Raw genomic sequence first — 25,628 nt, 5'->3', positions numbered from 1 at the left:
CTTGGTTTCATCTCTGGCCTTCTGTCAAGAAAACTCTTCCGTGGTCAGGCATAAATCTGGAGAGTAGAATAGGCCAGAATTACAGGATTTGGCCACACCTTTTCTACATAAAAGGGCTTTGTGGTTCAGTTTGGCCATGCAGCAGGATCTAGACTGGGATGGACAAGTTGCTTGCAGAATCATGCAGCAATTCTGCACTTCCTGTTTGGGGCCAATTTATTTATTATTTATTTATTTGATTTGATTTATACCCCGCCCTCCTAACAAATGGGCTCAGGGCGGCTAACAACCTTCATAAAACACAGTGAATCAATCAAAACCATAAAATCAATAATTTAAAGCTCCCGCTTGGAAAGACAGGGCCGTTTTGAGGGCCTAGGCTCGGCCGAGGAGTGCTCCTTGTCGGGGGGCCATGCAAGCCATGGAGGCATGCCGGTGCCGGCTGGGTTTGTTCCTGCCATTGGTAGGCCAGCTCCCTGGGAACAACCCGATGCATGTTCCAAAAAGCTGTCCTCCGTGTCCAATGACTCCCTGGAGGCCATGGATCCTCTTCCAGTTCTTCTCCGAGGAGGGAATCAAAGTAGAAAAAATCCCTTTTGAGACCCTTTCAGATGCAGATGGCACGGAGACAGGTCATCAAGATACAGCTATCCAGACATGTCAAAGAGAGCCTACAATGGTGGATGACAGAATCCAATCTAAAACAAGGCAAGAGTTTTCTCACTCCAGCTTACATTCAGATATTTATGGATGCAAGCCTACGGGGCTGGGGAGCCACTCTGACCAGGTCCCCAGTCCAAGGGCTCTGGACGGTGAAAGAACAGTCTCTACCGATCAACGTTCTGGAAATGAGAGCCATCCTCCTCGCGTTGAACAGATTCAGCAGTCAGATCTCTCAATCACATGTCCTGACCCCAACAGACAATGTAGCTGCAAAGACGTATACCAACAAACAAGGGGGGACAAGATAGTCGTGACTACAACGGGAGGCAAACAGAATGATCAGCTGGGCGGAGAAGAACCTCCTATCAATCGCCGCAGAACACGTCAAAGGCCTACACAACGTTCAGGCAGACTGGCTGAGTTGAGAACATCTTCACCCACGGGAGTGGTTCCTCAAGACTCTTTCTTCATAAATATCACACCTCCCAAACTTGGACAACGCATGTCACTGGCAGCAGTTGCTCACAGCGTCAAGACCTGCATTAAGGAAGTGTACAAAGCCCTCAAATTGAACATCCGTAAGGGAATTACAAAGCATTCCGTTAGAAGCACTGCAACCAATGCAGCTCTTCGAAAAAACGTCTCAATAGAAGAAATATGTAAAGCCGCCACTTGGTCTTCGTTTTCCACCTTCATTAAACATCATCTGTACACCTACTCCTCAGCTGACGCAGCCTTCAGAAGACGAGTTCTACAGCACATCGTGGAGGACGAAGATCTTGCCCCACCCAGAGAACAGTGCGCTGCTTTGGGAGCACCCAAGATGTCCTCCGCCTCAGAGGGAGAACGGACCTTTGGACACTTACTGTGAAGGGTCCTTCTCCTCTGAGGTCAGGAGGACTTCTTGCCCTCCCAAGATCTTCAGAGACTGCAAGGACATAACAGAGCTTTCCCATCCTTTCTTTCTCTCACACTACCTATTCTTCATTTTCTCCTCTACATGTCTAGAACTATTTTTGGGTATAGACTTCTCCTTTCTGTATTGGAAAGACCTTTGTGCTAAGTATTACAGGTGATCGAATATAAGAACATATACTGCTGAGGGGAGTCACCCGAACTGAGGACAGAGAGGGTGGTTCCGCCTACTAAAGGAAGAGGAAGAAATTCTACTTCCTGCTTCCCCAATAGGATGGTGGGAAACACCCAAGATGTCCTCCTGACCTCAGAGAAGAAGGACCCTTCACAGTAAGTGTCCAAAGGTCCGTTCTCTGAACATTCTGTGCTGCCGTTTCGTCTCAGCCAAAGTCCAGAGGCTTCGGTGCTAAAAGCACAATACGGTAAGAGAGGATAGTGGCCATTTCTGCTGTTCTCGTGCAAAATCGTTCCAGGAAGACGCTGTCATTCTGGGAGCTTGGCACGATGTTCCATGGCCGGTAAGCAGCGTGAAAACAGCCATAGAGCAGTTTTCCCTCCTGTATGGCTGCATTACCACATCCATGTGGTTTCCAGTCCCACCCATGTGATCTCACTGCTCTTCCTTACTTCATCAGAGTGGTATGGACTAGAACCATGCGGATGCTTCTCCTTTCCTGAGATCTCTTTACTAGACATGGGCACGAACCACATGAAAACCGAACCATGTGTTTCGTAGTTCATGGCGTTTTCACAAACAAGGAACCATGAACCCCATGAACTGCGGCAAGTTCACAAACCAGTTCATGGTTCGTGGGGTTTAAATGCCCCTTTCCAGCTGCTTAGCAGCAGCACGGAAAGGGGCATTTGATAGTTTAAAGGGCCCTTTCCTGCCACTTGCAAGCGGCAGGGCCCTTTAAATGGCCCAAAGCCCACAAACTCCAGCCCCCAGCCCCCCACTTACCTTGGCTCTGCTGCTGGGGTAGTGGAGGCCGCAGCCCAGCATCAGCAGCTCCGGCCTTCTCTGCCACCCTTTGGGCTCGTGGCCTCCTCCCCTTCCTCCAGCGAGGGGTGGAAAGGCCCTTTTCATCCTCCTCTGCAGCTGCATGGGCCCGCAGGGCGGTGGAGGAGGCTGAAAAGGGCCTTCCCGCCGCTCAAATGGCCACTGCGGTATTTTGTGCATTTTCACTTATTTTGTGCATTTTGTGCACTTGAGTGAGCGATCCTGAAAGTCCGAGACGATCATTCAAGGTGGAATGCTGATAACATAACCAGCTAGGTAGACCACATATTCACTGGTACCGAGTCTCATTAGGGATTTCTGCAGGAGCGAGGGGTGGCGTTCTGTAGTGGTTAAAGTATTGGATTAGGACCTGTTCTGCCATGGAAGCTCCCCAGGTCATCCTGGGCCTGTCACAATCTCTCAACCAAACTTGCCCCTGCTGAGTCTGCACTGCAGTGAGCTTTTTGCTCGTGTCTGAATCAAGCTTCTACTAGCCAAAAGAAAGATTTATCTTTCTTTTGGAAAGCTTTTAGCAATTAGTTTTCAGACCTGTCAGCTACGTTCTTCAAACCACCGGTTTATCAGTACATTTATTTTATATAGGGTTCGATATTGCTTCACAGCTCCTTATTAAGCATACAGACACCTGTCTAGAGTTTATTTTACTTTACTGAAAATACACCTTAATTTTTTAATGAAGCAAGTAATTAAAATATAAATGGTTATTAATATGAATCCTATAAAAACAGAACACAGAAAGGCAGTAAGAAATAAGTTTGCTAACATTTCCTAATTAATTTTAAGTTTAACATGATCAAAGTTTTTATGAAATGCACAGGTAAAGATAATTTCACCTAGATTTTCTCAAGAGATTTCTTCCATCAGAGCTCTGACACTTTATCTGAATTTGCATTTTTTATAAGTTATCATATGCAAATATCTAAGATCTTTTTCACATGATAGCACAAACGAACGATAATTGGTTGGATGCTTCATTGACTATTCATAATTTCTATTGTATAACCTTTCAGTTAGTAAAAAATGATGTTATACTTAACTTGCAAAACAAAACTATATATCTCTGAGAAATGTCAGAAAGAGTTAAGAGATCACTATTGGTTGAATCTCTGATAGAGGGACATTAATCTAGATACAGTCCACTATTTTAATTGACTGTTAAAAGATTAAAGCACACCTGTTAGAGTTACCTAACACTGAAAAAAACACACAGACGGTTCATGCAAAGTTTGAAAGTTCATCTAGAATACAAGTGCATGGCCTAGTATTGCTTAATATTGATTATGGCCACGTGCTTTTATCTATATTGGTGCAACAGCACAGTGTGGGGGATTTTTCAAGAATTCCCCAAGAAGCTCTAAGATTGCAAAGCATTTTGTATGTTGAAATGCATACAGAAGTCTTCGTGTATACCTTGCATTGTCTGCTGCTCTTATCTTTAAGCTTATCTCAAGTCTTTTGTGTTGCATCCTTTTGTTTTGGATGCTGGTGGAGCCATTCAAATAAATAGCGATTGTGCTGTGTTACGATTCTCAGAAGGGTGTCTGATTTGCTCTTTGCGCTCTAGTCCACAATTTGCCGGCACAGGAAAGAAGCGGAGGTTTGCATTCTTCTACAAGCCTTTCTGTATTCAAAGCCAGAACAGCTGCTGTCGTGTATCGAGGAATGGCTAGTTTCACTCTTGAACAGGGAGCAGTGAATAAACTAGAATTGCAAATACGTTCAGGTTTGTGTCTAGATCTCCTTGCTGGGGGGGCAAAGAACCACAAGTGGCACTTAAGAAAGAGTCTATGCCAATAGAACAAGAGTTAGTTTAGAACTTGGGAGCGGGTAGTTGTAAATTTCCTGTACTGTGCAAGGGGTTGGACTAGATGACCCTGGAGGTCCCTTCCAATCCTCAAAACCAGCAATTTTTGTGTAAACCAGTGTTACGGGTGGGGGATTTCTGTTTTCTTTAAAGAACAAACTATTTGAGAGAATGTAGAGGAAGGGATTGTAAAGAGATGAAGAATGACAGTTTTCTTATTTTTCCTAGATTGTACAGGGGTGTGTGTGTGTTTGTTTGTATGCTTGCTATTTTGGTGTCCCTTGATGACGTCTCCATTTTAGATGAAAATTTTTAATGATCATTTTCCGTTTTGACTTTCTGCCATGTAGCTTTGATTCTTTTTGGATGTTTTTAATTAACTATATATATTTTATATATTTTATATATAACCATCTTCAAGTACTTGAAGGGCTGTCATATAGAGGATAGTGCAGAGTTATTTTCCATTGCCCCAGAAAGTCGAACCAGAACCAATGGATTGAAATTAAATCAAAAGAGTTATTAGGAAAACTTTCCTGACAGAGCAGTCCCTCAGCGGAACAGGCTTCCTCCGGAGGTGGTGGGCTCTCCTTCTTTGGAGGTTTTTAAGCAGAAACTAGATGGCCATCTGACCGCAGTGCTGATTCTGTGAACCTGGGCAGATCATGAGAGGGAGGGCAGGAAGGGTTACATCAGTGCTCGGTTCTTGTGGCCCCATCTTACATGCCCAGGATAATGCTGATCGCCACCTTGGGGTCAGGAAGCAATTTCCCCCAGGCTAGATTGGTTAGGGGTCCTGATGGTGTTATGTCATCTTCTGGGCATGGAGCAAGGGTCACTGGGGGTATGGCGGGGGGAGGTAGTTGTGAATTTCCTGCACTGTGCTGGGGGTTGGACTAGATGACCTTGGAGGTGCCTTCCAACCCTATGATTCTATGATTTTTAAAAAAGCATCTGATGAAACAGACTCTGAATCACAGAGTTTTCTACCACAATAATTTTTAGACTTTTAAGATGTTGCAGTGGTCAACCATGGCGATCTCACTGAACCCTGTGGGTGTGTGTTTAAAAGCTTTAAGCCCTACCATTTATACCTAAATTCCTGATACATGATCGGAAAGACCCTCCCCCCCTTTTAAAGCACTTTACATAAAAACTGTGTATGAATGCTGCTTTAGTAAACGGAAGAACTGGGAACATTCAAGATTTTAATTCTGTTAATCCAGTTTCAATCTATACCCAAACAGCCTCTCCAGATCAATAAAGAGATCTGGAAGAAGCAGAGATGCCACAGCTTAGCTGTGGTGTGTGTACGTATGCCACTTTGGGCCGCTTGTGAAATATTTTGCTTCGAATGTTAAACAGCTGCACGTTCTGCAGTATTTTCTTGAACTGGAAACATCCAACTGTTTTCTGAAAAGACGAAATACGATTCTCCTATTTAAAAACATAATATGGTTTTAGTTTAATTGGTCACATAGAAAAAGATATTCTGCATCAACTTGTCTCTTCTAGCTAATAAATAGCATTATTTACAGCCGTCCTGAGAGTCGTAAATTACTTAAACCTGCCCACAAGGCCATTCACCTCTCCAGGAGTTCTGTCCCCTGTTAATCAATAAATGGTTCTTTGCTTTCCTTATCAGATGACAACCAGATGGTTCAATTAAATTCATTGCAACAGTGATGGAGAATTAGCTGAGTTTATGCTCTTGGTAATCTTTTGCCGTCTGCTCTGCCCAGACCTTCCCACCTGTTGCAGCCCCAACTCCTGAGGTCACAACCTTCTAAAATGCTGGCCAGCTGGTCATGGAGCCATTTGGTTCCCCAGATGGAATAAAAAGGAGTCGTGCAAACATTTCACTATTGAAATCAGGAGGAGATTAGCTATTCCTCTTCCATGTGGACAGCTCTAAGTGTTTCAAACTGCATCTTCAGGACAGATGCTCCGCTTCACTTCTATTGGCAGGGGAGCCCCCAAATGATTCTGGGGCTTACTCTGTGATCAACAGGGTCGGGGGCTCAAACATGGGACGTGATTGTGAGCTAGAACACACTCAGTGCTGTCTCGTCGCCTTCGTATTGCAAGCAAAGATGAGCAGTGCTGAGCAAGGTCCTTTATGTTAAGGAGAACCCGATAGTCTTCTGAGGAACATCCATTCGAACAGCACTGCATTATGCATTTTGCAACTCAAAGGTGATACCTTATGCACAGTCAAGGATGTAAAATTAATGGTTAAGATCTTCAGAGGAACAGCTTCGTATGAACACACAAAGCTGCTTTATACCAAGCCCGATCCTTGACCTGTTTCGTTTTGGTCTTGCCCCAGATTTCCCTTTCAGGACTGTGATGGTGTGATAAAATTGCCAACCTTCAGGCAGGGTCTGGAGATCTCCCAGAATTATACCTGATCTCTCGGAATTATAGCCGATCTCCAGATGACAAAGATCAGTTCCCCTGGAGAAAATGGCCGCTTTGGAGGGTGAACTCTATGCCATTATACCGTGCTGACCAAGAGATAAATTCTTGGCTATGAGGATCTCTGACCCCATTCACCATTTTCCCAAGGCCGTCTTGCCTGGTCTTGCCAATGGGTGACAGTCAGATAGCACCCCCTTATGCCCCGTCCCAAGTCACTTACGGATACCCTCTTTGAAAAGTTCTTATCTCCGCAATTGCCCAAATCGTTCAGGCTATCAAGGCCATCCCATATCCTGCAGGGCAAGAGAGGGGCAGGAGGGGGGAGGCGTGTGGCACCCTATTGATATTGGACTGAAGCAAGGTGAGGTAAAGTCCAGTGTACAGCAAATAAGTGTTTAAACATTAGCTGGCTGGACTACTGTGATGGTGGCAGCAAGCTAAGGTATCTGTACGCCAGTCTGCTTACAAGTGGCTGTCCAAATTTGTGGAAGGGTCCATAACACTCTCCCAAAGAAACACAAGCTGTATCTTTAGCCACGTATCAACATGGGATCTCAACACGTTCTCAAGTAGTGCAGGAATATCACAAGGAGGCCCTTTTTATTAGTGCTTCAAATATTTGACCAAAAAAGGAGTGATAGACCTGGCTCCGTTTTCATTTTTTGATAGGCAGTGCAAGTAGTGTTACATATTATACAGTACAGAGGTCGGATCTGGACTATGAAGACTTTGTCACAGTCTCTCTCTACACGAGACATCTGACACGTGAAGAACACGTGTCGAGAGATGCAATGTTAGCTGGGAAGGGTAGTTTTAAAAGGCAGAGTCGGCTGCAGGGCAAAGACTTCGCTGTACACTGGAGCTGTATGAAGGGGCTGTGGAATGCCAGAAGGGAAACTTCAGCCCATTAGAACCTCTCCAGGTGTAAGCCCAACTCTGGAAGGCAGCTCCAGCCCATTTACATTCCTGGCTGCCCTCTGGTTGTGATACCACACAGTTTTAGACAGGTGAGGTGAAATTAACAGAGCCTCTGGGGAGGTGAAGATGAAATTAACAAACCCTCTGAGGAGTGATCTACATGGGCTCTGTCTTTTAAAACTACGCTTCCCAGCTAACAATTGCATCTTCCTACTCTTGACGAACATACACCAAGGCATCTCGTGCAGAGAGACTCACAGTCAGTCATGAACAGGGGTTTTTGTTCAATTTACTGGTGGCCCATTCAGATTGTGACTGTAGTACATGTGGGGAAGGGGCTTCAGTCTTCCGTCGAACACTATTTTCCTGTAGGCTGTAGTGGACCTATCGTGAGGCAGTCTGGAAGCTTCAGGTGGAAGAACTGACGTATAGTGCACACCCTTGAGTCATTACTATATGACATTTCAGAGTTAAGGGCAGACTTAAGGATATGGCAATTTAAAGGCCCTCAGTGTTTAAAAATACAACATTGGTCTTTCCTTTTCTCACGCTCCTTTGATACTGCGCCCAAATTGGTGGGGGGGGGAGTCATTCTTGCCCCATTTGAAGGCTTTCCAGGAGCTTCTAGCTAGCCATTGTTGGAAAGATGATGTTGGTTCTAAATTGTCGGTTGACTACTTTGTTGGCTGCACATAATTAAGGCTCGCAGCCTCAGATACGGCAGGGGGGAGCTTCAATGGAACTGAATCCCATGGAGACCCAGGGTGGTATAGTAGTTAAGAGTGACGGACTAGGATCCAGGAGACAAAGTTTCAAATCCCCACTCCGCGGTGGCAACTCACTGGGTGACCTTGGGTTGGCCAGTCTCTCTCAGCTTAATCCGCTGTACAGGGTTGTTGGGAAAATGAATAGAGGAGAGGAGAATGTTGGAAGTTGCTTTATGTCCCTCAAAAGCAGGGTATAAACAGTTAAATAAATGGATAAATATGAGGGCAGGAGCAACGTTTCGGAGCCAATGCACAACTCTGCAGAGAGAGCAAGAGAGGAAGGGCTGTGACTAACTGCCCCCCCCCTTTTTTTCTTGAACAGTATTCAGGTTTTCAGCAGACAGCAGACAAGTGCTTCATTTGTGGACATCTCATCATGGAAATGGTAAGATTATGGGCTCCTAAGGTATAGCAGACATGGGGGCTCTACTCTTTCTTCTACACTGACCTGCCTAACTTTGCTCTGTGTTGGGCTGGGGCACCATACATCTTCCCGTTTCCTCTTGAAATTCCAAGCTGGCCATGAGATATAAAACGGGGCTTTATTTTGTGGGACTGCTGTAGATCTGAAAAGTGCTAAAAGCTTTTTGGGGCGTACCGGAAGTACTTTATCCGGTAGATGGCTTTCTGATGAAACATTCAGTGTACTCTGAAAGCTTTTGCGCTCTTTACAGCCACATAAACTGGTGCTCTAGAGGATCTCCTTCAACGTATATAATATCTGTCATCTGAAAGCAGATGTTCTTCGGTGATGCAGAAAAGTTTTCATGATAGTTGAATAAATATCAAGAGGATAATGTGGGCAGTGCAGATCTAAGCATGGGCTTAGAATGGTATAACTCTGCTCAGGCTGGCCCTGTCTGCTTCTGTCCGGATTTTGAAAGCCTCTGATAAATCCATTTTTAGCTTCTTTTCACACAGGAAGGAGTGTTTAAAAAGTCCAGTGCTTGCTAGGATTGCTGGTCCCCCAGTGGAGGCAGGATCCCCCATTCCCAGCCTCTGGCCCCCCTCTACCCCCCACCCCACCCCCTTGGTCAGCAAGGGCTGGAACACAGGGAATGAGGTTGGGAGCAGCAAACTCTGCTCCCACACATTCCAGAATGCTCCCATGTCATACCGGGAATGACGTCATTCCCGGTACAATGCAGAAGTGCCAGGTTACACCAGAGGCCACTTCAGTAAAAATCAGCCAGAAACACTAAATTTTGAGCTGTTTTTTACTGAATTGGCCCCTGGTGCAACACAGCGCTTCTATATTGTGCCCGAAATGGCTTCGTTCCAAAGGTAAGATTGCGCTGGTGCACCACCTCCCCAGTCCCCTGGTTAAGGCCTGAAGGGACCTGGGCGTCCCTAGTGCATGTGCTTATGAGATTTCAAAGAAATTGGCCCTCCCTCCCCCCACCCTCCGGGTACAAATGTCTAGAGCATCCTAACCTTCCACCATTCTTCCTTTCTAACCAAAAAGGATTGTGGGAGGAATTTGTGCTGTAATCACTCAGAAGGCAAATGGAGGAGTGGCTTAAGATGCTGAACTGAAAATTCTCCTCCCCACCCAAACAGCCCTGTTTCTCTGGGCCTTGCAGACCGCCTGCAAGGGAGTCACAGTACAAGTTTAGGTCCCGACTAGCGGTGGGCACAAACTGAAATACGAACCAAAGTTCGTCATGAATCAAGCCATTTTTCGGTTCGCGAACCAGCAGTTTGTCGGAGGGCATTTCTGATGAACTGCAACGATTTTTAGGCTGATTCGTTTTTCGGTTCATCACTGCAGACAGCCTGGCGCCAATCAATCAGTTTCCTAGGCAACGGGGGGATGGGCTTTCTGCAGACCTTCTGCTGCCCTGGAAGCGACGTATTAAAGAACCAAATGAACCAGTTGCGAACCGGGCAATTTCATGTTGGTTCGTGGTTAGTGAAACACGATGAACTGCAACAAACTGACATTTTCCTGGTTCATGCCCATCTCTAGTCCCGACCCACAGTCTGAGATCCATCGATTAATGATTCCACCACTTCTGGGTCCAGTGCCTGACAAGTTTCCATCTTGAAACATATTGTGATTATGCAAGGAATAGACTGGGGGGGGCATCTTTTGACCCTTGGAGCATCTGGCTGTGTTTTCAGATTTTGCAGGCTCTTGGGAAGTCGTACCATCCAGGCTGTTTCCGCTGCGTGGTGTGCAACGAATGTCTGGACGGCGTTCCTTTTACTGTAGACGTGGAGAACAATATTTACTGCGTCAAAGACTATCACACGTAAGGATGGGGGAAGCATTTTTGTCTTGCATTGGGCGAGAGGAGAGAAACCCCATTTCTGCATTAGTTGAGGAGGGGTTGGTTCGGTCTTGTTAGGCCATGCTGAAGAGCCAAGACGATATCCACCATTCAGTCCAGTTTATGACTAGAACGAGGCGCCAGTATTCACTTACCGAACACATCTCTGTCCTGCCTTTTTTCTGTCATGCGCTCAAGGCAGTGGAGATGAAGATCTTTTTTTTTTTTGAAAAAATTTTTTATTGGGTTAGAACATTTTTATTTTTACATTACAATCAATTTTCCCCTAATTTTTCGTTTCTAACCCCCTCCCTTTCCCCCCCTTTTATTGACTTCCAACAGCTTTCCCACCCTCTGTCCCTTTTCCCTTACTTCTATTAAATTCCTCTGTCTAAAACAGATATACATTCTCCATTATATTAAGCAGTACATCTTTAACTCCTTTACTTATTATACACCCAAACTATACGTCTTTAGATAAACAATTTATCCCATTTTCCAGTTTTGAATATTTCTATATAAACCTATATATCATAAACCATAAAAATTTCCCACATTTAAATCAAACAATTTGATTTGTTCTCTATATATTACTCATTTCATCTTTTTATGGTAATTCTATATAACTCCTCGCATAATCAATCAATTTAACTCTTCTGTACATTCAGTTTGGTGCATATAAATCTTATCAAAGAAAGAAAATATTGTTAATTACTCCATCCTCATGTTTAAACCTTATCATTAATTATTCTCTATCAATGTTCTATCAGTTAACCTATACATATCTATATATATCTCAATCAATTAATCTAACTGCTTATAGATTCACATTTCTCTTCCTCCCCCGGTAAAGTCACCCCTCTCTTTTATACTTTTATTATACTTCAGTAGTTCTCAAACTGCCACAGTTTTCCTCCCACCTCCCATTTCTTCTCCAGATATTGTTTCAGCTTCTCCCAGTCTGTGTTGAACTGCCCTGAGTCCAGATCTCTCAGTTTTCTTGTCATCTTGTCCATTTCAGCCATATACAGCAATTTGTAGATCCAATCTTCAATAGTTGGCACTTCTTGTACTTTCCATTTCTGCGCATACAAAAGTCTAGCTGCTGCAGTCATATAAAAAATCAACGTCCTATGATGGGCTGGAATTCCCTCCATTCCCAAGTTTAGCAGCAGGAGTTCTGGGTTCTTATTTATTTGAAACTGTAAAATTTCACTCATTTCTCTTATTATTTCCCCCCAGAACTGCCTAGCTACCTCACACGACCACCACATATGATAGAGGGAGCCCTCATGTTTCTTACATTTCCAGCATTTATTAGAAGTATTCAAGTTCCCTAGCGCAATCTTCTTTGGTGTCATGTACCAACGATAGATCATTTTAAAAATATTCTCTTTAATATTAATACATGTCGTTGTCTTCATTGTAGTTTTCCACAAGTATTCCCATGCCTCCATTGTTATTTCTTTATTGAAATTTATAGCCCATTTCACCATCTGTGTTTTAACTATCTCATCCTCAGTATACCATTTCAACAGTACTTGGTATACCTTGGATATTCTTTTCTTGTCTTCTTTAAGAAGGGTCTGCTCTAGTTCCGAGTTCTCTATTCGTATGCCCCCTTTTGCAAAGTCCGAGTTGTATAAGTCTCTAATCTGTCTGTACTGGAACCAATCATAGTTAGGTGATAGTTCCTCTTGCGTCTTTATTCTAAGTTTAGATGCTTCAATCTTAGTTATTTCTTTGTACGTTAAACATTGTTGTTCATTATCCACAGCTCTCGGATCTATCACCTCATATGGAACCACCCACAAGGGGGTTCCTTCTTGTAGGTAAGTTCTGTACTTCTTCCAGATTGTATATAGACTTCTCCTTACAAAATGATGCAGGAACATCGAGTTGACCTTTACTTTGTCATGCCATAGGTATGTGTGCCATCCAAAAATTTTTTTATATCCCTCTAGGGCTAATAGTTTCTTATTCTTTAATGTCATCCACTCTTTTAGCCAAACTAGGCAGATTGCCTCATGGTAAAGTCTCAGATTGGGCAGTTGCATTCCGCCTCTCTCCTTTGCATCTTGTAAAACTTTTACTTTCACTCGAGGCTTCTTGCCTGCCCAAACAAAATCTGATATTTTCCTCTGCCATTTTTCAAATTGTTTAGAGTCTCTGATGATTGGTATTGTCTGTAGCAAAAACATTACTCTTGGTAACACATTCATCTTAACTGCTGCAATCCTGCCCAACCATGACAAATTCAGTCTATTCCATTTGATCAAGTCTCTCTCTATCTGAGTCCATAATTTTTCATAATTATTCTTGAACAAATCTATATTTTTTGCAGTCAGCTCAACTCCCAAATATTTCACCTTACTAGTTACTTCACAGTCCGTTGTTTCCATTAACAATTGTTGTTTCTGCTTAGTCATGTTTTTACATAATATCTTTGACTTCTTTTTGTTAATGAAGAAACCTGCCAAGTCACCAAACTCCTTAATCTTATCTATCACTTTTGGCATGTTCTCCAATGGATCTTCTACAATTAACATTATGTCATCTGCAAATGCTCTAACCTTGTATGAATAGTCCTTTATTTTTATTCCTCGTATTTCCTCGTCTTGTCGTATTTGTATCATCAGAATCTCCAATACTAATATGAACAACAATGGAGATAACGGGCAACCTTGTCTTGTTCCTTTACTAATCATCAATTTCTTGGTCAATTCATCATTCACTACAATTGCTGCAGTCTGGTCCCTATATATTTCTTTAATTGCTCTGATGAATCTTTCTCCCAATTGTAGCTTTTCCATAGTGGCAAACAAAAAATCCCAGTTTAAATTGTCAAACGCTTTTTCAGCGTCTACAAAGAAGAAACCAACCTCTTTATCGCAACGCTTGTCATAGTATTCAATAGCATTGATCACTGTCCTTAAATTGTCTCTTATTTGTCTATCCGGCAAAAAACCTGCTTGTTCTTCCTCTATAACTTCCGAGAGCCACCCCTTCAGTCTCTCCGCCAATATCTTCGCAAAGATTTTATAATCATTATTGAGTAATGATATAGGCCTGTAATTTTTCACGCTAGTCAGGTCTTGGCCCTCTTTTGGGATCAATGATATATTCGCTTCGCTCCAAGTGTCTGGAATTCTTTGATCCCTAAAAACTCCGTTCATCACCTCTTTTAGGAATGGTGCCAGTTCGTTGGCCATTGTCTTATAAAATTTAGCCGTAAGTCCATCTGGCCCTGGCGCCTTTCCTAGATTTGCGGATTGTATTGCCATACTTATTTCCTCGTCAGTTACTTCACTGTTCAACTTATTTCTCCAAGCTTCCGAGATCTCTGGAAGTTTGGTTTTCTCCAAATATGATGCTATTGATTCTTTGGTTACTTCTTTATTATTATACAGCTTAGCGTAAAATTTATAAAAGGCTCTGCTAATGGTAGTCTGCTCCAAATACGTTTTGTTTTCTTCACAAATTTTATTTATTATTTTCTTTTCCCTTTTCTTCTTTAATTGCCATGCCAAATATTTCCCAGGTTTATTAGCACCCTCAAAAGCTTTTTGATTCAGTCTTTTAAGGTTCCACTCAAATTCTTTGTTACTCATTGCTGTTAACTGTTCCTGAAGAATTTTGATTTCCTGATGTATTTTCTTTTTCCCTGGTCTTTTTTTTAACTGTACTTCTTTGGCCTTTATTTTCTCCTCAATCTCTTGTCTTTTCTCCTCTTTCTTTTTCCTTGCTCTACCATTTAAGTCCATTAGTATGCCCCTTACAACCGCCTTATACGCGTCCCAAACTTTACTGGTTGGTACTTCTTTATTCACGTTGTATTGTATAAAAAACTTAGTCTCTCTTCTCAATGTTTCCATATTCTCACTTTCCTGTAACAAGTCCTCATTTATTCTCCAGGCTTTCCTTTTTCTCCTTTTTCCAAATTTCCACATAATTGGGTTGTGATCTGAGCCTACCATCGGCATTATTTCTACCTCCTTAGTCCATAACGCTAAGTCCTTTGAGGCCCAGATCATATCAATTCTTGATAATGTAAGATGCCTTGCAGAATAAAAAGTAAACTGTCTGGTTTTAGGATATTCTCTCCTCCATACGTCTTCGAGAGTCTCTTGTTGAATCAACTCAAAAAAAAGCTTTGGCAATAGTCCTCTTTTCTTTTGTGCTTTTGTAGTCTTTTTGTCTAGTTCCAAATCTGTCACTCCATTGAAATCTCCAGCAAGAATTATCTGGTCATATACAAGATCGTCTAAGTGCTTCCTTAAATCCTCAAAGAAGCTTTCCTTTGCACCGTTAGGTGCATAAAGTCCGACTACCAACACTCTCTTTAAGTTCCAATTACATTCCACTGCTACAAATCTAGCTTCCACATCTCTCATAACAAATTTTGGCTGCAGCTCCTCTTTTATATACAACACCACTCCTCTTTTTTTCTTGTTGGAAGCCGCTACAAATTCTTTGCCCAATTTTCCAGATTTTAAATATTTTACATCCTGTTTTCTAATATGGGTCTCCTGCAAACAAACAATATCACATTTTTGTTTTAGTAGCCAATGAAAAATATTTTTCCTCTTATTCGGTGAGTTTAGTCCATTTACATTCCAAGATAATACTTTACACTCCATATTCATGGTTTTGTTGGTAAGTCTTTTTCATTGTCCTTAATAAATCTCTCCATCTCCCGCTCAGATCTGATACGCTTTTTTGCCCCTCCAAACTCAAAGGACACTCCTTCCGGTAACTCCCATCTGTACCTAATGTTCATGTCCTTCAAAGTCTGAATTAACACTCTGTATTTTTTCCTGTCCAGTAACACTGATCTGGGCAATTCCTTCATTATGATAATCGTCTTGCCATCAATCTCCAATGGATCTTGAAATTGTTTTGTCACAATCCTCTCTTTCATATTTCTAGTTGTAAACTGCACGATCACATCCCTTGGTAGTTTCCTCTGGGTTGCAATTCTCGAGTTCACACGGTACGCCACATCTAGGATAGCCACAATTTCCTCCTCCTCCTTCCCCAGGTAATCAGCCAACACCTCAGTCATCTGTTCTTGCGCTGACTTCCCTTCAACTTCTGGCAGACCACGAAAACGAAGCTGCTTCTCCATGTGTTTAGTTTCTGCAACTGACATCCTCCCCTTTACCAATTTCATCTCTGTTTGTTGCGTTTCTATTAAATTCTCCATCGCGTCTTCTACTGTTTTGACTCTCTGTTTCGTTCCTTGTAATTCACTGCTAATCGTTTCCACGCCTTTTTTCACTTCTGACAGCTCCGACTTTACTGTCTGTGTAACTTCTTTGACCTCTTTAATAAGCTCCAATTTCGTATCCTTAAGTTCTTTCATCATGTCTATAAGTTTTTTGTCCAAATTTTCTATTGCCGATTGCCACTCTTTTTTCGACATCGTGGGGCTTGCTTTAGCTCGCTCCCACGAATCTGCTCTCTTCCTCAGCTCCGTGGCGTATAATTAGACGTTTTCCTTTTTTTCAAATCTCCCGATCTTTGCCAAAATTAATTTTTTATATCCAAAATGTCGGGCGTCTTTTCTCTATGGTTTCTCTATGTTATTATAATCCAAGATGGCCTACTTCCTCTTCCGCTGAAGCCACGACCCTTCCACTTTCAAAAATGGCGATTCCCCACTTCCTGTCCCTTGGCAAGGGCCGCTTCCCTCCAGCCACTCTATTGTTATTACGCACTTCCTGTCTCCCGTCTTCCCACAGCAGGTCTCGCGATGGTGTCTTTTTCCCACAGCTCCAAAACCACAGGTATTCAAAACAATAGTCCGATTTTTGTAATAACTTCTTTAAACTTAGTCTCTTTTAAAATACAACTCCTGCCGAGTCTTCACCTCCTTTTCACTAGTCTGTTGCAGTTTAAAAATCTACTTTCTTTCCTCTCTGTTTTTGTCAATCTGTCCCGTTTCAAGAGATAGCGATCTTTACCTTCTCTTCAACTTTCTCGGGTTGTAATCGCTGTTTCGATCTTAGATTCTCCTCTCGACTTCCCTCCCCGATCGAAGCTTGGGTATGTAGGTCTTATGCCAGCCGAATTGGCCCCAAAATTGCCGCAGAGATTATAGCCGACCCGTCGCAAGGTGGGACCTCAAGGATCGGGGGGGAGACTAGTGGAGATGAAGATCTTAGATAGCCCCCCACTAACAAGAATCAGACCTGCTTAGAACTATCTGGGTTGTTCTTTATGTACCTGGAACTATATCCTTCCGAGGCTCTTTAGAGATGCTGTTATATATATATCAGCCCAGAACCATACCAGTTGTTGATCTGAACTAACGTTTCCAGCAAGAAACTATTTGCCCCATGGCCGGCTGTGCCTGTATCGGTATGGCTATATGTCAGTTTCCCAGACGGAGGAAACAGTGGCCATTTTGCATCAGGGACACAGTGTGGGCTGAGGAGACCTAAGTCCCTTCCCCGTGTCTACATCCAAATTTGGTCCCTGCACACCTAGAAAGTACAGAGCTCCCAGATCATATCTCGGGGACATGCCTGAGTTAAAATATGACCTCTTGTTATGCTTGTGTATTGGCACCCCACTGAGGGCTCAAATCAACCTCTTGCTTTAATGTCTCCTCGATAAAAGGGGCTTATCAAGCTTCCGAGGGGCTGCCCTGTGTGGTGACTGGCAGGCAACTTTCAGCACAATGGGTTCAGAGGTCCGTGTTTGGTGGGGAGGAGCGAAGTAATCAAGTGGGGGTGATTGAGCCTGGGGCTGAGGTCAGGCTCCCAAGGGTAGCATTTAATCCATTGGACCTTCAGTACTTCTTTGACATGTAGATTGGCAGCCCTCGTCTAAAGACCAAGAAACATTGCTTGTCTTCTGTAGTCCTGGGTGTAATTTATGCATGATTTATTAATAAAAGGAAAGATGCCTTCTAAACAGGATCTGCCTTCTAAACAGGTTCTGAAGAAGTGAGCTGTAACTCACAAAAGCTGCATCCCCTACCACAGATTTTGTTAGTCTTGTAGGTGCTACTGGATTCCTGCTCTTTTCTACTTCTAAACAAGATGTCAGTGCTACCAAACTGGCTTCTTTATTAAGTGAGCAAGAGTCCAGTAGCAACTATAAGACTTTTAAAATTTGTGGTAGGGTATCAGCTTTCGTGATAGGGTGAAGTGAGCTGTGACGCACACAAATTTTGTTCGCCTTATGGGTGCTACTGGACTCTTGTTCTTTTCTTCTGTATGAAAGTTACAGATTTTTTGCTGTAATTGATAAGCCGGTTTCTGACAAAACTCTCTCTTAACAAAAGTGTCTTTTTCCTCACTTTTTTTTTCTTCCAATCCTAGGGTTTTTGCGCCAAAGTGTGCTGCTTGCAACCAGCCAATATTACCAGCACAGGTATGGTACTGAAAAGCCTTTGTTCGACATTTGGGGCTTTTCTGCCTCTTAAAACATGGAGCCGCATGCTACTGCAGCCAGTGGTTTCGGGCAGATAGGTGTTTGTGTGTGTGTGTATTCTCCCGAGGCATATTCTTGGCTGTTGGAAAGGTGTCCGGCACAAGTCCAGTAACTTGAACAATGGTGGGGCCAACAGAACATTTGAACTACACTCAGCGCCTCTTCCTCCTCCTATCCCCAATAGGATGTAGCCCTGAGCACACAACCCCTCCATGCGTTTGGTCCATGCACAGAGAGGGAGAGTGGGCATCTGTGTGCCAGCCCCACCTCTGTACTTTCTCTAGTTTGTTAGCACAGTGCCAGGACACAGAGAATGTATCCATATGTATGCACTCTCCGTGTGATCAGGGACATTGGGAAAGCAGTGTCCCTGATAGTGGGGAACGGGAGGGTCCATGCACATCCTTCTCCATGCATAGATACAGTGTTGAAAAGCTGGCCATCGGGGGGGGGGGGCTAGTGTTGTGGGGTCGGCATGCACATGCCCGCTCTCCCTCTCTGTGCATTGACAATTTCTCGAAGGGCTGTGTGCTCAGAACTAGACCGTGTCTCTCAATTCTGCTTAACCGTTTTTTAAAAAATCATCTTTACTTCATGTGCGGCTTCCTGCTAGGCAGGTTACTCACTCTTTTGGCAAAAGAATGGAATGAAAGGGGTGATGATGACTCCTCTGGAGCCTGTCTCCAAGATCCGCTGGAAGCAGAGAGCATGCAAATGATTGCGCAAAACAGAGTTCCGTTGTTTCATGTTGAGATATGGGCGGAAGGGGTGGGGGTGACGGGACACTGCCAAATCTTCCAACCTCATTTGCTGTCTGTCCCAAACCAGGGTTCTGAGGAGACCATCCGGGTGGTGTCGATGGACAGAGATTACCACGTGGAATGTTATCACTGTGAGGTAAATTTGGGAGCTTCTGAGCAGGATTCCTCTGCTGGGAAGTCGCTGCCTTCTCTTGCTGAGTCAGGGTGACCTTTTCCCAGGGTTGAACCAAAGTCAGTACTGTGGTCTTAGCCTGGGTCTCCTTCTATGGGGAAAGAATCCAAACATGCCTGTGGGCCCAAGACGGGTTAGCCCCCTTGTCACCTTTGGTCATGACGATCAAAGCCTCAGAGTTGCATCTTTGGAACGTGTTCATGCTGAAAGCTGGCTTGAATAATTGTACTTTTTGCTTTTAAAACTATTTGCCGCCTTTCTGCCACAATGGGGGTGTCCAAAGCGGCTTCAGCTAGCTGCCCCTCTTACATTTTTATCCTCCCCTTCCTCAAGGAGCTTAGGCCACCATGTGTGGTCCCTCTCCCCACCCCCCTATTCTCACAACAAGCCTGAAAGGTAGGTTACGGCGCATAGTGACTGTCACACAGCATGCTTCATGGTAGAGTGAGGATTGGAACCCAGCCCCAGCCAAATGCTATAACCACTGTGCTGTACTGTAGTCACCGACTGAAGGGTATGTGTGGTCTTGTTTCCCTTAGGTCTGTGGGCTCCAGCTCAATGATGAAGAAGGCCGCCGATGCTATCCTTTGGAGGGACACCTGCTTTGCCACACCTGTCACATCAGACGCCTTGGTCTAAAAGTGCCACCGCCCTCTCCCCCTGGATACCCAATGCACATCACAGAACTCTGAGTCGTGTCCAGAAGGAGGCTTCCGTGAGGGAGGAGATGGACACACACAACTATTTTTCATTTTTTTAAAAAAAAGACAAAGCAGACAAGTTATTTATTGCCTTGAAGACTGAGAAGAGCGGCTCTCTGAGGGTACTGCGTGTGCACAGGCCTGGGGCTGCGTCTGTGTTCCATTAGCCTAAATAATTCTTCCTCAGACTGGGTACTTGAAAAAAAAATGCACCGCTCAGATGTGAATGTAAAACATTTTTGAATGCTGCGGTACAAAAAGAGGCACCCTTGACCTTGGCACGGTAGCTATCTTGGTCCCCACAAAGCATCTTCACGCCTTCTAGCAGTGCTTCAGGCAAGAGAAGACGAATCCCATTTTGCAGCCTGGCTTGAGGCATTAAAAACCTACCCTTGCTGTGTTGGGAGGCCTGGAAGCTTTTGCTGGAAGACAGGTTGATCTTTTTATAATGGCTTTCTGATTCAAACATGGTGTTAAAAGAAGGGAAGGCATTCTGTACCACCTTTCTACCTCCCCAGTTCTATTTCCTTGTGTTTCCATGCCTTTCCAGCAAGAGAGATGTGGAAGGTTTCTTGTGTAGGAAGCTTCGTACGGAGGAGGTTATGAAATGCATCCTTTCAGGCTTTGTACCCCCAGGAGTTACATCAGAGGAATTCTAGGATGTCTGGGATCTCCCCCCCCCCCCCCCCGCCACATGCACACACAAAGCAACAGAGCCAGAGTTCTGGTGGCAGATGACCGAAGCTGCCGTGCCACATTGCTGGTGGTTCACAGCTGCTCTAGCTGACTATAGTGATAGATGCGGTTTGCTCAGAACATCACAGGTTTAAGGGTGCAGGGATCTTGCAAGGCCTACTGGGAGGTGAGATATTGCTGAGAGGTGGCAAGGAAAAGAGGTTTTGAGGCCTACAGTCTACTGCAACTTTGCCTGGTGCCTTTTGTGGTGTCAGAAGTGTCTTTGCCTTAGCAACTCTTGGAATCTGGCTGTCGCTGGTTGTTGATTTAGCATTCTCCGAGTAATCATCATAGTCTGATATTTTTGGCACTGCACTTAAGTAGAACAAAATTAGAGTCCAGTAGCAGCTTACTGACCAACAAAATTCTCTAGGGTTTAAGCTTTCGGGAGTTGACGCTCACTTGGTGAGATGCAAAGAGGAATGAAGTACGATCAGCCTTTCTGTAGGTGTCAGAAGGTGGAAGGGGTGTTGCAGAGAAGGGCCCCTTGGAGTCGGGATGCAGAGGTACAACACAAAATATCGATTGAGCTTGATTAGAGCTGGGAGATTTGCATAGAGGTGGGGAACTAAAATTAGCATCTGTACCAAGACCAGAATCCTGTGTCCCTGTTTTGCCCTGGGGAGGGGGGGGAGTCAGTTGTCCTGATCTTGTTGATGAACTCTCCTTCAGCAATCTTTTATTTATGTCATGCATCCTGACTCCAGCTGGCCCTTCTTGAGGAAATGCCTCTCACCTTCTGACTGGGATAGAAGGGCTAATGGATCGTAATTCCTATTTAAGGAATCTTGGAAGTTGCTGTCAGGTCATAGCTGACTTATGACTACCTCTGCTGGGGTTTTCAAGGCAAGAGTCTAACAGAGGTGGTTTGCCATGGCCTTCCTCTGTGTAGCAACCCTGGTCTTCCTTGGCGGTCTCTCATCCAAGTACTAACCAGGGCTGTCTCTGCTTAGCTTCTAGGATCATACTGCCTTGGGCTAGCCTGGACTATTCAGACGGCTCAAGAAGGCTTATATCCTAGAAAATGTTATTGGTCTTTAAGGTGCTACTGGACTTGAATTTTATTCTGTTCCTACAACCCAACACAGATACCTACCTGACACATAAGCGATTCATCTATTTGCCCTGTTTCTGCTAATCCTTTTAGTGGTCCTTCTGCCTATGCAAACTTCCCCTTCTTTTGCCATCATGTTAAGTTTTTAGGGTTGGATCCAGCCAGCTTTTTTTTGCTTACTCTCGCTCAGTTTTCCCTCCATGCATTAGCCCACGTGACTTCTGTTCATTTTCAGCATAGCCGTTTGGAGTGGCCAAAGAGTACACCTCTTTTCTTTGTTCGCTGGCAGGAAAGCTGGTTGGATCCAACCTGTATTGTTTTTGTTTTTAAAGGCAGCAGATTTATGTTGTGGTTTCAGTTGCAGAGATGCTTTTCCCCCGGAGGTATTTTTGAGCTGGTTCCATCGTGAATCCTCACATACCCTAAGCCCAGCTCCTGATAAGCCTGTGGCTTATTCATAACACTGAACTCCGTTGCACTTTTTGTACAGTGAGTCGGTTTAATAGAATTTCATAATAGCAGGAAAACAATTGATTCCTCTTTACAAACACAGAGCCATTTTCCAGGTGGCCTTTGGCAGTTGCACCTTCTCCCCTACCCCCCCAAGTGTAGTAGCTCAGGAAGAATATTAATCCTGCCACATTTAAGACATCAAAAAACTGTCTCCAAGAGAGTAGACCATTTGGCACCATTTTGTAACACGAGTGGGCAGCCCTGGAAATCAGAATCAGATTGCTGTGAGAATATTCTATCCTCTGCTCCATCGGCCTGGCCTGTCCATTTTTGCCAAATTTGGCATCCAGGTCTCTGCTCTTGGCCAGTCCAGTCTTGTAGCTTGTAAACACACTGGTAGATTTCCTAGAAATTCTACATAGAATGCACATGTTCCTATTTTGCCTGATCTTTTACCAAAACCCTTAGAACTCTGGGACATTATGTGTCTTCCACATAGGAAGGTCAGGTCTGTCTTGGTGTCTCTTTGTGCTTAATATCAAGTTATCTACTGTACATTGGGAGGCACGCATGAAGACTGCTGTTTTATCACACCTTTCAACCTTAAGCGTGTATGGGTATCTTCCATAAATAGACTCTGCGTGGTGTTTTCTGCTGCTAGATACGTTGGGCCAGATTTCTCATCTGTGCAAACTGATAGTTCTCTAATCGCTGTAGAAAAACTCAGAAGGCCAAATGAGAATTGAATGTTTCCGTTTTCTTGCTGTCAGGGGAGAAGAACCAAGCAACTTGAAACACCAGTATTCTCACTTTCTTGGAATTATACGGGGGACACGAAGGAGTCCTAGAGAGGTGTCAAGTTCCTTCACGTTAGAATGAAAGACTGGGACTTATTTTTTCAATTCCAAAACACTATAAAAAGATGAGGAAGAATATACCTGCACTCTCTCTGGTGAGAGGGAAATTCATCAGTTCAGGGATAGCTTCTGGACAGGTGCAGGATAATATTTTGCGGGCCCAGGTGCTGCCTTGATGCAGTGAACCCTGGCTTCCTCCACTTTGCCCACCATGTCTGCTGTACAATGGCTTAGGAGTGGGGAGATAAGCACATTGTACAACGAGTTGTTATTCATGCCCCCCCCCCCCTGTAGGAATTCCTTGTCCAGCCCACACTGTTTTTTCCTGCGCCTTCCTCATGGTGTGCACAAACGTTTGGCTGATCGTCGGAATCTGTACCAACCCATCAAAAACAAAAGAGGATTAAAATCTAGCTGATTTAAATCTTTCCCATACAAATAGTCTTGGCTGAGGGATCTAAAGACGAGAACTGAAGATGATTTCCTCTGTGTCCTGTTTCCAACATCTTGATTGTTTTTAGCAGCAAATATATCCATTCAGGTTCCTGCCTTAATTCTCAGCAGGTAGCACTATATCTAAAACATGTATATACACTACTGTTCTCAGCTGTCATCTTTAGACCAGAGTAATATTTAATTTCACTTTTTAAAGACGTTTCATTTTTTTTTCCCCTAGTCATTCTCCATGGCTTCATATTTTTGTGTAAATGCTGAACGTTTTATTTCTTGCAAGAGCGGTTTGTTCCCACCAGAATGGAGCTATTGTCATTTCACTGTCTTTCTGCCGGGAGCAGAATAGATTGCCTTGCTTGCTTCCCTTGTTTATCTTTAAAAAAAAAAAAGAGAGAGCAAGCTTGCTTGGACTTCTTTGATTTTTAAGGAAACGGTAAACAGAAAGCTCCATGTGACAACATTTCAAATGGTGTGCTGTAGGTAAAATTAACAGCAATTATTAAACATTTTCCCCTCTTGTGGGAAATTCTTGACTTGTTTTTGCTGCAGCAGAATTCTTCAACAGGGATGGAACACTTCTAACTTTTGTGCCATAATATAATTATTTATTGGAAATCTTTCCTTTTCTCTCTGATTATATATTTGCATTACTGAAAAAAAAACCCCAGGGACTCCTTCCATTTCTCACTTGCGGGGAACAATTAAACATATTTCGGAAGATCCACAAGGTCCCTTTTAATAGAGTTCCAAAGGAAAGACCAAAGTAGGTAAGAATTTGAATAAGCCTTATTTCAAAACCAAGAAGGTGCACATTTTCAAGTTCAGAATTTCAGAAAGTCCAAGAATAGATGGGAGGAGCGCTCTTGGACTAGAAGTTCCAGAATAGTTAACTTAAACCAAAGCTTTAAAGAGAGCACTCACAAGCAGCTTTCTTGTGCCCCAAGGGAATTTCACCGTGCAACTAATGCCATAACTAGAATATATAATTTGACTTAAATTAAGTTTGTTTTTCTTGAGAAATATTTTCATTTTCTTTAAAAGAATATAGTTTTCTTCCAAGAACTTGGACCAACGTTGATTTTTATTTTGTAGGAAATATATAAAAGCCCAGTTTGTATATTATGTGTCTAGTTTACATGCTGCAAATATTTTAGGTTATCTTGTTTGTATATATCCTACAACCTTTTAGTACTTAGATTGACTTGTGGGGTTTTTGTTTTGTCATCTGGTTTTCTTGATTTGTTGAAGAAAAAAATTGGGAAATGTAGATTTATTTATCTAAAGAAACTACTTGCTATGTCCTAAGTTATTTAATATTAAAAAGTCAGAATGTCATTTAACCTTAGATGTTATAATCTGCTTTTTCAATAAAGATGTTTTGTAGTTACTTTTGATTTTTATACTGTACTACCTGGAAGCAAGCCTTGACCTGGATAGCTCAGGTGAGCCTGATCTCACTAGCTAAGCAGGGTCAGCCTTGGTTAGTAATTGGATGGGAGACCAACAAAGACCGGGGTTGCAGAGGCAGGCAATGGCAAACCACCTCTGTTAATCTCTTGCCAGGAAAACCCCACCAAGGGGTTAGCTATGACTTGAGGGCACTCTCCACACACACACCTGAAGCAAGCCCTGACCTAGACAGTCCAAGTAACCTGATCTCATCAGATCTCGGAACCTGCACAGGGGTCAGCCGTGGTTAGTACTTGGATGGGAGACATCAAGGTAGGCCAGGGCTGCTATGTAGAGGCAGGCCATGGCAAACCACCTTTGATCATCTCTTGCCTTGAAAACCAATGGGGTCACTTTATACACACCTGCATAGAAGCAATAGTGGGTTAGCTTGGGGACTGAAAGGGAGAACTCATACACTTAACCTAGCAACTATCAAGACACACATGTTTATGTAGTTGGCCTCTTTACAGTTGTGTACTTCTGGTTAACTTGGTGGAACTGTTTGGGTAAGATAACCAAATCTTTTGCTGTGGATTATCCCTAAAAGTTGGAAAAGATCTTACTTCTGATTCTTTCAGTTGCAACACGACCCAATTAATTTATATTTATAGAGGGTATCCCCCATAGGCATTTCACTTCCCTTATGTTCACAAGATGGCTAAAAAGAACACACCCTGCGTTATGAAGCACATGTTGTCTCAAAACCCCATTTCTTTAAAAAGGTGTTGGGTGGGAGACGTTAGCCCTGTAAATACCTCTTCCCAT

The 25,628-nt window shown here is 43.4% G+C and overlaps 1 protein-coding gene across 1 annotated transcript in view; it reads left to right on the top strand.

The window, feature by feature from the left end:
- Positions 1-24,798, top strand: part of WTIP (WT1 interacting protein) — an 86,490-nt gene extending 61,692 nt beyond the window's left edge. Inside the window, exons 4-8 of the mRNA XM_055000240.1 lie at positions 8,832-8,894; positions 10,634-10,764; positions 18,114-18,165; positions 19,054-19,122; positions 19,698-24,798. Coding sequence (XP_054856215.1) covers positions 8,832-8,894; positions 10,634-10,764; positions 18,114-18,165; positions 19,054-19,122; positions 19,698-19,850 — 468 coding nt within the window. The 3' untranslated portion in view covers positions 19,851-24,798. The remainder of the gene's footprint in view (positions 1-8,831; positions 8,895-10,633; positions 10,765-18,113; positions 18,166-19,053; positions 19,123-19,697) is intronic.
- The last annotated feature ends 830 nt before the right edge of the window (positions 24,799-25,628 follow it).

This window comes from Eublepharis macularius, chromosome 16 (assembly GCF_028583425.1).
Source record: "Eublepharis macularius isolate TG4126 chromosome 16, MPM_Emac_v1.0, whole genome shotgun sequence".
NCBI lineage: Eukaryota > Metazoa > Chordata > Lepidosauria > Squamata > Eublepharidae > Eublepharis > Eublepharis macularius.
Note: the sequence above shows the minus strand (reverse complement) of the source record. Positions and strands in the feature narration are given on the sequence as shown.